The sequence below is a fragment of the Dipodomys ordii genome, unplaced genomic scaffold (genome assembly GCF_000151885.1).
Source record: "Dipodomys ordii isolate 6190 unplaced genomic scaffold, Dord_2.0 Scaffold127, whole genome shotgun sequence".
In the NCBI taxonomy this organism is placed as follows: domain Eukaryota; kingdom Metazoa; phylum Chordata; class Mammalia; order Rodentia; family Heteromyidae; genus Dipodomys; species Dipodomys ordii.
In genome coordinates this window covers 7,161,972-7,176,965 of record NW_012267343.1, presented here as the reverse complement: position 1 = coordinate 7,176,965, position 14,994 = coordinate 7,161,972, and the positions used below count along the sequence as shown (strand labels likewise).

General features: G+C 44.8%; 1 protein-coding gene across 1 annotated transcript; it reads left to right on the top strand.

Moving 5' to 3' along the window:
• The first annotated feature begins 273 nt into the window (after positions 1-273).
• Atp6v1g1 (ATPase, H+ transporting, lysosomal 13kDa, V1 subunit G1) lies at positions 274-7,980 on the top strand. Its single transcript, XM_013030181.1, has 3 exons — positions 274-444; positions 3,936-4,036; positions 7,219-7,980. Exons 1-3 carry the CDS (start codon positions 363-365, stop codon positions 7,390-7,392), a joined length of 357 nt encoding a protein of 118 aa, XP_012885635.1. The 5' UTR covers positions 274-362; the 3' UTR covers positions 7,393-7,980.
• Positions 7,981-14,994: the final 7,014 nt, after the last annotated feature.

Here is a 14,994-nt window from a genome sequence, read left to right as displayed (position 1 = left end):
CTAGAAGGACAGGGAGTCGCCGGCAAAGCGAGGGGTGAAGGGAACCACCACGTGACAAGGTGGTGGTCAGGACGCCGCCGCAAGCAGGGCGGACGAGGAAATGGGGCGAGAGGACGGGGTGGACAGGGGCGCCGACCCAGAACGCCCTGCTCTCCTGGCCCAAGTCCAACTCCCTCCCGCGGGAGTCACGGGGCCTCCCAGTGGGTCAGCTGAGACGACGGCGCTGTAGGATCACGTGGCGTGCTGGGCGGGGCTCAGGCGCTCGGCGCAGGCGCAGATCGCGGGCGGCGGGTCAGGTGACCGGAGCGGCGGTGGCGCGGGGACTCGGGCTCGGGCTGCTCGGCCTCTGCGTCTCCGCCGCCATGGCTAGTCAGTCGCAGGGGATTCAGCAGCTGCTGCAGGCCGAGAAGCGTGCCGCCGAGAAGGTGTCCGAGGCCCGCAAGCGTGAGTGGAGGGCGGGACGGCCTGGAGTCAATCCTAGGCCCCACGAAGCCGCGGGGGGTGGTGGGCGGAGAGGCCAGAAACGCCGCCCCGTCCCGGGTTGCAGCGGCGGCGGCCTCGGCCTCAGATGGGCTGCGCGCCCCGGAGCTGCAGCGCTGGAGGTCTTGTGGGCCGCCGGGGATCCGCGCTGGCGGGGCTGGGAGGGCTGAGGGAAGGGCCGTCCCAGGGGCCTTCCCACGAAACGCTTTGTCTTTCCCTCACTTCCTGGCCCCACCTTGTTCTTTCCGGGGCTCCGACCAGGCACAGCAGCCATCACCTCCGGCCAGTGTCGTTCAGAGCCCTGATCTGCAGGCTTCGCTCCTGCCTCCCTCGTGGTAACACGTTCTCAGTGAACAAAGCTTTGCGTTTCTGTGGACTTGCCATTTGTGTCCTCCATCTTCTCTGCCAGCATCGTAATCCACGAAAACAGTTTCTCAGAAGTTCCAGGAAGCAGCCGGACTCGTTGATTCCTTACGTTAAAAACAAAACAAGCAAATTTGCGCTAGTGAGGGCCAGATCCCTCGCTCCCGTCGAGGAAGCAGTTGATGGGTAGGGTCGAGAGGTACAAAGTCGATATATCGTTTAATAGGTAGGTGTAATCTAGACTGAGGCGTACAAGGAGCCAGCCCTGGTCGTCTGTAGGCGGTCATCCATGTCATATGCACTTACATGACTTCCCTCAACGCCATCAACACACTTCTAGGGCCGCAGAATGAAGCTCTTCTCATCAGACATTTGTGTTCTTGCCCATTGTCACTTTAGGGCACTCTAGCTATACTGAGGGGCTCAGAAGCAACTACTTTTATTTCACCTGTAAGCTTTTTCACATTGTTTCCTCACTTAACTATATCTATCTAGTTTCCCATCTGATGAGAAAGGTGTTTCTGCTCCTGCTTTAGAGTTGGGAAAATGAGGCTCAGAGAGAAAGGATTTGATCAGACGCTGTGAGTTGGAGTCTCTTGTCCCGTGCAAGGTGTTTCTGCTAATCTTAACTCTCAAATTTCCTTCACTCAAGTATAGATTTCAAGCATGGCTCTTGTTCCACTGTGCTGTTCTTCAGTTGATAGGAAGAACTGCCTTTAATCATGCAAGGAATGGGAAGAAGTCTTTTCTTCCTGCTTTGGTGATTAGAAAGTTCTGTAGAGTATTTCTAGTCATGCCCTTGGTACAGTATTTCCAGAATGACTTTTGTCCAGAGATGACTTATCAGTAGCAGTTGTTCTGTTTGGGAAGGCCAGGAGAATGGGGAAATGCAAGAAAAAAATACTTGGACTGTGGTAAGAGTAAATGCATTCCTTGGAGGCAGTGGGCCATGTTTTACATCCTTCTCTTAAGGTTCACAGTCTTAAGGTTCTCTTAGGTTCACAGTCTTGTGTAGCTCTAGCTATTTGCTCATTGGATTGGTTTAAAGGGTTAGAGTTTATGACTAAGAACACATTGCAGGATTATTTAAAACTACCAATTTTTTTTTTTGGGGGGGATTACTCCGTTTCTTAATCTGTACACACAGTTGGCTTTTCAGTTAAGAACTGAGAAGAGGAATTGTATGATGTTATAAAAGAGTCAAGCCCAATGATTTTCCATGAAATCATTAGTTCAGATCTTAAAAACAAAAAATTATGTGGATGGATGCTAGTGGCTCACACCTTTAATCCTAGCTACTCAGGAGATAGATCTGAGGACTACCGTTCAAAGCCAGCCCAGGTAGGGACATCAGTGAGTCTCTTAACTCCAATTAACTACAAAAAGCCAGAAATAAAGCTGTGGCTCAAGTAGTAGAGCACCAGCCTTGAGCAAAAAAGCTCAGGGACAAGACTTAGGCCCTGAGTTCAAGCCCAGAACTTTGGAGTGAAACAAAGGCACTCTTTCTTATTTGTAAGATCCAAGAAAAACAAAATTTAAGAGTAATACAGGGCCGGGCGTGGTGATCTCTGTCAGTAATCCTAGTACTTGGAAGGCTGAGGCAGGAGGATCCTGTGTTTCAAGACTGGCAGGTGGCTACATAGCAAGTTCTAGAACAGCCTGGCTACAATGTGAGACCCTGTCTTAAAGAAATCAAATGAAAAAAGTAATGTAGGGAATGAGGTACAGCTTGGTGGTAGAATGCTTTCCTAGTATGGAATTCTTAGCAATGCAAAAATTTATGCACACATTTTATGATTTTCTGTTCCAATATTTTTCGTTTCCAGAAAAGCTTGTCAAAATTGAACTTTGAAGGTAATTTCAGAGATGGTTATTACCTGGTGTGATTAATTCAGGGAGCAGAGCTGTGCAGGTTAGGCGTGAAATATTGGGAAATTATGTGGAGCAACTGTGTTATGTTAAGGCTGTGAAGTTGGTTATACAGATTGGTTTGGAAAAGATCTTTGGGTTTTAAAACACAGTGGTGAGGTTAGTGTGTGAAGGATTGAGATACAGGTGGATTGAAGCTAACAGCAGTGGGCCTAAAATAGTACTGTAGTAAGTACTGACCTGCAGAAAAGGCATTAGGGTGTTAATTGTTCCAGATTAGCTGCATGGGGTCATTACAGGTCCAGTATTGTCTTCTTGGGCAGCAGAAGTTTAAATTCAAATTCTTTGTGCTGGATGCTCCATCATCCACATAGGTGCAGTAGGCTCTGGACAGTTGATGCACAATGATATGTACAGCATAGTTTTAGACACATGGTGTCTTTTGCTGTGAATTGAATACACAGATTGATCATCTGGGGCTTCCTTTTGAAAACAGACCATGAATCCAACCTACCCTCTGAGTCTCTGGCAGCCTAGACCTGTTTTCCAGCTGGGTATTAAACTGTTCTCTTCTGGAAAGCACCATCACTTTCTCTGAGCTGCTTGTACTGTCTTGTTCCCATTTAGCATTCTTCCAGTCACTACTTAACTTCCTTCCTTGTGTCAGGCATGCTGTTTAGTTTCCACTGTTACATCACCTGTGTCATTAGTTGATGTCCCTTGGGAGCACATTAGACTCCCTATTGACTCAGCAGAGCTCCTGTTGTCATCAGGAACACACTTAGGTATTTACTTCTTGGGGCAAGGAAGAGTTCCAGAGATGGCCAATGTTACCCTCTTCTGTCGGCTTTTAATAGTTCAGATTGAGAGACTATTTTGACATAATCCAGTTGACAGTCCAACTCTTTCTATCATTGTGATGGACTATGGAAACAGAAGGCAATGTGCGTGCGTGCGTGCGTGCGTGCGTGCGTGCGTGCGTGCGTGCGTGTGTGTGTGTGTGTGTGTGTGTGTGTGTTGGGAGAAGCTTGAATTCAGTCTCCAATTTAATCACCTTAAGGCCTGTAGGATGCAGAAACCTGTACTACTAGATTTGAATTTCCTTTTCTGGTGCACTCTACCCCCCCTCCCCCCGTTTACTTTTAAATTCACCATCTCAGTGTCTGCTTGCTCTTCTACTTGTCTTTTAACCACTTTGATGTAGCGTTCTCTTTTGAAAACAGGAAAGAACCGAAGGCTGAAGCAGGCCAAAGAAGAAGCGCAGGCTGAAATTGAACAGTACCGCCTGCAGAGGGAGAAAGAGTTCAAGGCCAAGGAAGCTGCGGTAGGCCCCTGTTTCTTTTTATTTTTGCTTTAGTTTCCTGAGCAACTCCAGGGATGGTTTTCTCAAAAATCCAGCATAGCTTGGAGAGTCTTCTAGTGTTTTAAACTCAATAATTGTATTATTACTTAAAAAAAATAATGCTGGGATCAAACCTATTTCTTCCATATTAGGAAGTACTCCACAGAGCTATTCTAGCCCCTGGTTACTGAATGTTTTGTTGCATGCTTCTGCTGAGTTTTAGGATAGTTTATTTATTTATTTGGTTATTTATTAAATAGCTAATGTGCTGGGTACTGTGCTAGATGCTGGGGGATTGGGGGATTGGCTGTGAACAGAACAGATCAGGTCCCTATTTTCATGGAGCTTGTCTAAGAGACACAATAATGAGAGGAAAGTCACATAGACCTTCTGCTATGGCAATCATAGTTGTAAATAAGATGGAGACCCAGCTCCACCAGTGTGGACTGCTGTGAGGGGTAAAATAATGATAAAAGTAGGTCTCATGAATACAAAAGATGGAAGGGAAATTCTGGAAAAGAAGAAGAGGGGTTTCACAGGGACAGAGCCACTATCAGCCTGGTAGGGTGGCACTTCTACCCAAAAGGTGGGGTTAATTCTGAGTTTGTGATCAGAGGAGTTTCACAGGGAAAGAGCCACTATTAGCCTGGTATGGTGGCACTTCTACCCAAAAGGTGGAGTTAATTCTGAGTTTGTGATCAGTCTGTACTACATGAGATCTTATGTCCAAAAAACCCAGCGAGGGCTGGGAATGTGGCTTAGCGGTAGAGTGCTTGCCTAGCATGCATGAAGCCCTAGGTTTGATCCCTCAGTACCACATAAACAGAAAAAGCTGGAAATGATGCTGTGGCTCAAGTGGTAGAGTGCTTGCCTTGAGCTGAGGAGCTCAGGGACAGTGCCCAGACCCAGAGTTTAAGTCCCACAATCAAACAAAAACAATCAGCAAACCAGGTACTTGTGGCTCATGCCTATAATCTTAGCTACTCAGGAGGCTAAAAACTGAGGATCGTGGTTTGAAGACAGCCTGTGCAAAAAAGTCTGTGAGACTCTTACCTCCAATAAACTACTCAGAACAATCTGGAAGTGGTGCTGTGGCTCAAGTAGTAGAGTGCTATCCTTGAGCTAAAAGAAGCTCAGGGACAGCATCCAGAGCCTGAGTTCAAGTTCCAGGACTGGCAAAAAAGAAAAAAGAAGGTGAGGTGGGAGCCACACACTAAGGACTCTTGCTGGTAACAGAACAACAGTTGAGAGTTGCTGACAGCCTATTGCTGATACAGTTCACCCAAGTGAGAGACAAGTCTGTCTTTACCAAGGAGCTTGAGTGTTGCCTGTCTCCTCTCTCTCCACTGTGCCTCTGACTTTGTGTGCTTCCTGCTGAAGTTCTGCCTTATAGCTTCCAGGAGTTTCAGGCCTACACCCTGCCAAGTCCAGTAATTCTGGGTATACATCTCTTGCCTCTAAGTTAATGAAAGTTCTGGCCATCTGTATATTGGGCAAGTACAGGACTGTTAGAATGCCTTCTCATGGGATGAATGGTGTCATACATTGTCATCCTGCACACAAAATTGCTCTTGTCAGTATGTGTAATAGTAAGCTCTTCAGTGTTGGGAGAACTGACTGGTTCACACTCAGGAAACAGGTGGTGGTGGTGGTATTTCCTCCCCTGACTATGTAAGGGTCATAGACTTGAAAATAGGAGTTAGCAACTGAACTGTTAGGAAATGCCTGAGGCTATTGCATCTTTATGAATAGCTAGCTGCTCAGGAGGCTGAGATCTGAGGCTCATAGTTTGAGGCCAGTCTGGGCAGGAAAGTCTTTGAGACTCTTACTTCCAGTTAACCATTAGAAAATTGGAAGTGGCACTGTGACTCAAAGTGGTAGAAGGGTAGCTTTGAGTGGAAAAGCTCGGGGACAGTGCTTAGGTCCCAAGTTAAAGCCCCGACTGAAAAAAAAAAGAACCCTAAGCCCCAACCCAATTTTGTTGTATGTTCTCTTTGCCCTTTGAGCCTAGGTTTCTTCTATAAAAAGTGGAGTGATAGCCTCATGATTGTGAGGAACAAGTTAATACATGAATGCTTTGAGACTAGTATGCTATACAATTGTGAAGGGATGTGAGTATACACACACATACATACACACACAAAATGGGGTAAGAGCAAGTTAGGTAATGAAAAAGGTAAACGTATTTTCTAGAACTTGAAGGGTCAAGTTCTAATAAAGTATGCTTACAATGTTGTATTCATGTCATATTTCAGTGTATTTTAGGTTCTGTTGTCTGTAGTTTGAATTTTATGTGTCTGTGCATGCTGGTACTGAGTCTTGAACTCAGGGCCTGGGCATTGTCCCTGCGCTTTTTCTGCTCAAGGCTAGCCTACTACTTTGAACCACAGCTCCACGTTTGGTTTTCTAGTGATTAATTGGAGATAAGAGTCTCACAGACTTTCCTTCCTGGGCTGGCTTTGAACCTTGATGCTCAGATCTCAGCCTCTGGAGAAGCTAGGATTACAGGTTTGAGCTGCCAGTGCCTGGCCCTGATTTGAATTTTTAACATTATATTCCCACTTCCAAAAGCATACATACATACCCACACACATCACACTGATACTGTTGTATATTTCCTGTCCCTGTAACTTAGTATTATACAATTTATTTCATATCATTGAACTGTATTTTCTTGTATAGAAGCTTTATAGCTTGAATAACCAGTCCTAATTGTATATATGGATGATGATGATGGTGAAGGAACTAAGCAAATCCCAGCCTCTTTGTATAAGCTACTTTCTTCTTTTTTTACCTTCCTCAAGTGCTTCTCCTGCTTTAGCTTCCATATAGCTGGGATCATAGATATGTATCATGGTGCTGTATCATGGGGTTGTTGGGTCTTTATATTGTTGCTAGTTTTTGGTTAAGGCTGTATGTTGAGATCATGGAGAGATGTGAATAATTCGCTGGGATAATTTCCTAGCTGACCAACTGCTGTGTACTTTAGGTAGTTGTCACTCCACATTAACTCTGGGGAAATAGCTGTTTCCTTTCATGCTCTTACTGTTTGTGCATGATCCGTGGTACTCATTGATGATCCATAAGCCTGCAAGTAGTTTGCTGAATGTTCTGGCTGGTTGGAGTCTCCTCCTGATGCTCCTCATGTCCTTTCTCCACTCCAGGCACTGGGATCCCATGGCAGTTGCAGCAATGAGGTGGAGAAGGAGACTAAGGAGAAGATGACCATCCTCCAGAATTACTTCCTGCAGAACAGGGAGGAAGTTCTAGAAAACCTCTTGGCCTTTGTGTGTGACATCCAGCCAGAAATCCACGAGAACTACCGCATAAATGGATAGGACAAGAGCAGCGCCTTTCCATGGGTTGGTGTGGTAGACACCCTCATGGACTGTGGAGGCTTAGCAAAGCTCCAGTTCTGTTCTGTGAGAGATATTAAATTATTTCTGTATTCAGAGTAGCCAGTCTAGCTTCTGTGTTTAAATTTAGTGTTTATCCAAAGGTTCATCTTTATACCTCTTATTTCTTAGGGATTTAATGAGTATATGTTGTCTGTTTTCCTATGCCTTTCAGCTCAAGCAATGTGTTAGTGTCACCTTTTTCCCTTAGATCTTAATAGGATCAAAAAAATTCTAATTCTTTGAAGAAAGAAAGGGATTAAGTAATTTTTTTCCCTTATACTTTCTTAAAGGTCAGGGGCTTTATCTATGAAAAAGTAGTATGTAGTTATTTGTAACTTGTACAAAGCAGCAGCCAGCCTTAAAACAGTCCATTCTGGCTAAATGTTAGAACATTAAATACTAATGTACTTTTTTGGGGCTGCTGTTTATTTTAATGAAAATGACTAGATGATAGGACTTAAGAATTTACTACATGTTACTTGGTGTACTGATAATCATTTAAGAGTAAAATCTTTGTCGTGTGTTTTCCTTTTCTGGTTTGTTTTTCCCCCTCCCCCACTTTATGCTGGTACTGTGGTTTGAACTCAGAGTCATATGGTTGCTCAGCTTACATGTTCACAATTGGTGCTCCCCCCTTTATGCCATGCCTTCAGCTTAGTCTTCAGCTAAATTTGGAGTTGAAGTCTCTTGTACTTTGTAATTGGGCTGGATTTGAACCTCAGTCCTCTGATCTCAGCCTCCTAAATAAGATTACAGGTGTAAGCCACTGGTGCCTATTGGTTTGTCTTTTTTGATAATGTAAAGTATGCTTTGTTCCAGGTGGTTTGCAGAATTTCACTTAGGAATTTCAACACATACTACATTTGCATCCATAATTAGAAAGTATGCAACATACACATTTTAGCAGGAAGGAAATTGCTTGCTATTTCATCCTATAATATTAGTTTTGAAAAACAGCCAACAGCTAAGAAGTCTAGTTTTTCTTTTCAGAGCACCTTGTTTTGGAGCCTTGGGCAAGTTATGAACATGCTTTCTTCTTGACAGGCTAATGGAGTTGTGAAATCCTATAACAACTTCACAGTAGGTGTTCAGTTCAATGCTCTATAGCCCTTTATAGGCTTGTGATCTTTCTTTGGTTGCAGAATAATTTCTGGTGAGTATCAGCCTATGGAAGAGAATATTGGGGACTTTCCTTGCTTATTCTAAAACATGTGGCAGTAGATGGGGTTTAACAAAAAAATCTCAACATGCATGCCCACTTTTGTTGGTTACTATTTCATTTCTGTGTGCCTTTTTTAGTGAAGACCTCCAGGGCTTAGTGTCTGAGCTTTTTTTTTTAAATTTTTTTAATTTTTATTTTTTGCCAGTCCTGGGTTAGAACTCAGGGCCTGGGCCCTGTCCCTGAGCTTTTGCTCAAGGCTAGCACCACTTGAGCCACAGTGCTTCTTCCGGCTTATTCTGTGTATGTGCTTCTGAGGAATTGAACCCAGGGCTTCATGCATTCTAGGAAAGCACTCTGCCACTAAGCCACTTTCCCAGCCCTGTCTGAGCTTTTTTTTTTTATTATTATTATTTTTGTCAGTCCTGGGGCTTGAACTCAGGATGCTGTCTCTGAGCTTCTTTTGCTCAAAGCTAGCATCTACCACTTGAGCCACATTCTTATTTCCAACTATTGTGGTTGTTAATTGGAAATAATGCCAGGCTGGTTTTGAACTGTGATCCTCAGATCTCAGTCTCTTGAGTAGCTAGAATTACAGGCATGAGTACTGGCACTGGGCTCTGTCTGAGCTTTTCTATTGTGCACTGTTAACATACTCGAGGTTTGCCACTGCAGTGGTGTCCAGATTGAGACATCCATGCTCTTCTCCTTGACCTTCAGGACTGCCTGGCAGTGTTGGGGCACCCTTTCCTGCACCACTTACTTGCATTACGCCATGGTATGCTGTTTTCTGTTCTGTCTCTTCCTGATTGCTGCTTGTTTTTTTTTTTTCTCATGAATGTAGTCTTGGCCTTTTCTACTTTTCCTTCATGTAACCACCCTCGGTTCACCCCCTTAAAATAACTTTCCTGAGCTCTAGTCATCAAGTTGCTAGCTTGATATTTAGACCTGTATATCAAGTAAATATATCTCCATAACATCTCAAACTAGAACTAGATGTAGTTTAGTTAAAGATTTACTCTTGGGTAAACAGTTGAAACAGACGCAGTGCTTTTTACCGGGTTAGACCTTTGTGCTTGTGTGTGCTGCCCGAAGTTCTAGGCCTGCCCTACTACTGAACTACAGCCCTAGCTCCAGGATCAGTTTTTCACATTGTTGCTCTTCTATGATGTTGGTTCACATGACCAGTTTTGTGTAAGCAGCTCAGGAGAGGAGAGAGGTGGTAGTGGCTTATGTAGTCAGTGGCTAGAGGACAGGGAGATGAGATTAAGTGCTAGCATGGAGGGAATTAGAGGAGGTTGAGAAGGCATTCTGGGAACGATGAGGTTTCAAGGGTCTGGGGGGCCTTTGAGATCCAGGGCACAGGTGGAGGAATTTATTCTAGATCCCAATTTTGATTGTTCTCAGAGAGCTGATTGAGACACTCAGGTCCCTCTTAGCTCAGTTGTGGCTTTCTTGAGATGGGGCAGAGCTAATGTTTCTTTTTTTTGGGGGGGGGTGGTCCGGTCGTGGGGCCTGAACTCTGGGCCTGGGCTCTGTCCCTCAGCTCTTCAGCTCAAGGCTAGCACTCTACCACTTGAGCCACAGCGCCACTTCCAGCTTTTTTCTTTTTGCTTATATGGTGCTGAGGAATCGAACCCAGGGCCTCAGGCATGCAAGGCAAGCGCTCTACCACTGAGCCATATTCCCAGCCCCAAGAGCTAATGTTTCTTAAAAGATACCTTTGATGTTCTCAGGGAAAGGGCTTTCTACTATGATATGCCCTGAGAAATTAGGATCTGCTGTAAGTCTGTTAGACTACTAGAGACAGCGAGGCAGGTGTGTTGGTTTTGATAGAGAATGAATTTGAGACATTTTCAGAACTGTGTGATTTATTCTTATTTGAACATAAAAGGATTGAAAAGTTGTACATGTGTCTATACCTACATAGACAGAGTGTATCTGGAAATAGAAATGTCGTAGTGGGAAGGGTTTGGGTTTCAAAGGGAGGGATTTTCTTTGGGGGCCGTGTTGATACGAAATCCATTATGGGGCTGTTTAGCAGTGTCCTGCCGCCTACCCAGTAGACAGTAGTAGGACCCATTCAGTGTGATATCCAGAATTATCACCAGGCATCACCAAATGTATGTCCTCTGGGTACCAATACTATCCCAGATTAGAACTACTGTTAGCTGTAAGGAAAGAATTATTAAAAATAACATTAAAGTGCCACATATGGTGCCTGGAACATTGTAGGTACTCAGCAAATGTTTCCTGTTTCTGAAGAACAGAATCAACTTCTTCCAAGTTTCATACAAGTTGGTTGACTTTGGACAGCTGTTCTCTGGTGTAATGAGTCAGTGATTCATACAACTTCCACTTTGCAGCTCTACCTTCTCAACACATGAATCCATGATTGCAGAGATGAGAAGAAAAGGTTGACCAGTGTGCCAGTTCTTGTTTCAGTTTAAAATGTCACATGATACTTCTCAGTCCATTGATCAGTGTGGGTCATAGGACCCGATCTGACTGAAAGGGGAGGCTGGGAAGTCAGAGAATTTTGAATAGTCTTGAATAACCAAATGATTTTATTAAAATTGCTAGCAGTAGTTTGATCCTTGCAAGTTAAGTGTTCTAAGAATATTTGTCATTTATATTAACCAACTTGATCCCTCTTTTGCTGGAATTGAGGCAGAGAGGGGCTAAGGAACCAATCCAAAGATGTGCCCCGTCAAAGCTAAGATTCTTCAGTATCTTTACATCTGCCCATGACTGCTGTGCTTAGTCTCAGTACTGAGTTATCATTTCTCATTTCTTAGTACTGAGTACTCAGTTTCTAAGCTAATGCTTCTTAACTGCTCTGGGTAGTTTCATAGTTGCCTACAGAAGAGGACATCCCCCATTGCCTGTTAGAAAGATAAAAACACCATTCCATTTGGTATCATAGCTCAGACCTCAAAATCTCCTTGAAGGGAGGTATGAAAGCTTTCAGTAGGACATTGTGTAACTTTATGGCAGTATTACACAAATTCCCTGAATAGCCACTCCCATTTTATGATTGGAGGAAACTCAAGAGAGAGGAAATAACTTAGAAGCCACATTATCCAATCTCTGCAGCCATCTAGGGAGGGAGGCTCATCCTGTTCTGGGTAGTTTTTAATCACTATACAGTGGCCCTTTAGGATACACATTGAAATTCCACCTCCCTGGATGAGAACGCAGAGAGGCATAGCAGATGTTCTGGGTTCCAGTGAGATAAGAGACACACATACCAAATCACTATACCTGAGCAGGGGAGGAAAAACCCTCTGTGCTCTGCCTTCAGGCTCTGAGTCCTAGTGGTTGGTAACTCAGCCTCTAACCTGGTCCTGGCTGAGTGTTCTGCATTTCTTGACATCTTTGGCCTTCACGCAAGAAGATGGATGGTACCCGAAGTTAATGAAAGCTGTGCATTGGAAAGAAAACGTCAGCTCTGCATACCTCCTGTTTTTCTTAAAATTTTTTCTCCTGCAGAGACAATCTAGCAGATGTCAGACTGTTTTTCTCCAATCAACTGGTCTCCCATCAGGACCACTTCATTGGTTCTGAAATTGCTGAAAAAGCTTCCAGGTAAGCTGGCAGTTCTGGCTTTGCTTCCCCTGCTCCCTCTCCCCCCTTTTTCAGATAGGCTAGGCAACATCTTTATTTGCCTGGTGGTGTAGAGAGAAGACACTTCCCCATAATTGGCCAACTTGTAACTTTGCTGGCTTAACAACAACAAAAAAGTCAGATGACCCTGATTAGCCCTTGGGTCAAGTGTGAATTCCAGACTATTGACCGTTCACAGTGTTTGGGGATGATTGATGGAGGTGGGTCAGCTTGAGAGGACAGACAACTCATTTTCTGAGGCAAGAGTGCCAGCATTCTGGAACAGGTGTCAGCAACTGCAGACACCATGAGGAGAGGAGCTGGCCCAGTAGTTCTGAGTACATGGTGCTGCCTGCCCTTGTCCTATGAGGTTTTTAAGGATAAGAAGACTGAACAGTCAAGTTCCCTAGTTAAAACCTTCAACTGCCCTCCCACAGTTCTCCATTCTCTGGCTCCAGAAACAAATCCCTGACACTCCCTGGGTAGATTGTTGGCCTTCTGGACAGGAATTTGGAGTAATTTTTCCTCTGGTTTTGACCCACTATTGTGACAGCTAACATGTACCACTTGCAGCACTTCGTGGCAGGATAGCTGTGTGTTAAATACCAAGGTCTCGCCTGCTGTCTAAATCATGTGTATCCTGCATGGAGTTCATTCTTTGTCTATGTGACTTCTAGATGTTGAGACAGGTGTCACAGAGCCACTAGCGGTGGGACCTTCTGTGAGACATACTTGGAAATAATTCTCCAAATGATTCACTTTATTAATATCAGCAGTGATTCAGTTGATTCAATTCAATACATGATTTCTCACACCATTTTCCTGTATTATTTATTATACTTGTCTTATAAATTGGGAGAGTGAAGTTCAGAGAGATCAAGTTAGTTGCCCAAGGTTGTAGAACTAATAGTAGCCGAACCCAGATTTAGGCTCAGTTGCAGAATGATTGGTTCAGTTTGATCAAGGTCATGGTGGCATGGTACTAAGAAGGTTTAGGAAGTCAGTGAATCTATAATTGGCAAATCGGTTCCAAAACCCAAGATCTAATTTTTGGTCTTGGCCTTCCACTTAGAGTGGTTCTGAGGCTCCCTCCTGTGCCTCACTTGAGAGTTCTGCCAAGCTGGTGAAAGATCAGTGTGTTACTTCATCTTGATTGCCAAATGGGTGGGCAGTTGGCCCTCAGACATGGCTCTTGCCCTTGCAAGCACAGTAGGATGGATGGAGCAGCTGCTGTGAGGGTAGCTTTGGCTGGGATTTGTGGTTACTAGGCTTTTCCTGTAATTGAGGCCCTAATGACTTTGTTCCTCTGTTGATTGACTACTTCAGATACATTTAGGAATGCTAAGGGTAGGGTGTTGACTCTGCAGAAACAGCCCTGTGTCCCAAAGTATTTTTCTCTTAGGGAGAGAATTGAACAGTGCCATTAGTATATGATATGTGTGGACTTCAGCTAAACAAGGGTGCCAGTGAGAATGGGGAAAGGCCTCTGCTCAGGGCAGGAAAGGGCCTCCCGAAGAAGGGTCCTGTCAGCTGAGACTCGGGGGATTTAGGTTGTTACTGGATCCAGGTTACTGAATGGGTTATAGGGGAGGGCAGAATCTTGTTGGAGAAAAGACTTCAAAGGTAAGCACAGAAGTTACCTTAGCAGGTACAGATTTATTAATCCAAAAGAAAGCAAAAGTAAAGGGAAAGGACACTCTGAAGGGAGGTGAGGGAGCAGGTGGGAGTTTGATTGACTTACCTTGAAGCTCCCAATACCCTATGCTTAGTTCTAGTCTGCAGACATGCAGGTGATCATTCCTGGAAATGCAGAGATTTTCCTAAAAACTGGGCGATACATCCACTCCTAAATCGGTGGTGGTGTGGTGAGTGTCTGTCTGGGAAGGGGTGGGGTAGTTTTTGGCCTTGGTAGCAGATCAGGGCTGCATTTCCTTGGGCTGTGGGTCAGCTAGACCCTGCTGCATGTCACGAGTTGTTCCACTGACGTCAGCCAGCCAGGATGTGATTTTCTTTTTTCTTTAACTCATCATCCAAACCGTAGTTCTTAGTGATTAGATTTCATAACTCCCTGCCCTGCCTTAACCCATGATATCCTGTGATTGGTGAAAGGGAGAGAGATTGATGAAAGGGAGAGAGGCCTATGGGGTTACCTTTCTAGATGGGGAGCCAGTGGCAACCACTGAGAACTGGAAGTGAGAGAGAACAAGTACAAAGGAGGAACTGAAAGATTCTTGCATTCATGGAACTTAAGCGTTTTAGCGGCTTGGGGAAAGCAGGTAAGGAGTAGTCCGGGGTGGGCTGGGCACGGATAATGGCTCAAGATCACCACAAAGGCCCTTGAGAAATCAAGCTATCACCACTGAAGTCAGCTTCCCAGCAGACTTGACAGAATTTGTTCCCCTTCCTCTATTCTACCCCTGCCCATGCAGGGTATAGCTCAGGAACGCAGACGTTTCAGAGGTACACATGCATTGTGCCTGGCTATCCAAGAACATTTGTTTTACTAATAAGCATGTGGTCCTTAGCAGGCATTCTTGTCCTATCCCCCTTGTGCAAGTGAGGGGTTGGCACTCAGTGAACTGAGCTATCCTAGGTGACAAAGCTAGTCACTGCAGCCGGCTTCCCTGTATGAAGATGTGTCCAAATGTAAATTCATGCCAGAGGATGAGTGAAGGCAAGCTGGCAGGGCTGGGGAGCTAGCTGACTTCATGGAGAGGCTGGGTTTGGAGGGGGCCGGGCCACAACTTGCTGCAGAATCCGTCCATGCTAGTCGAGCT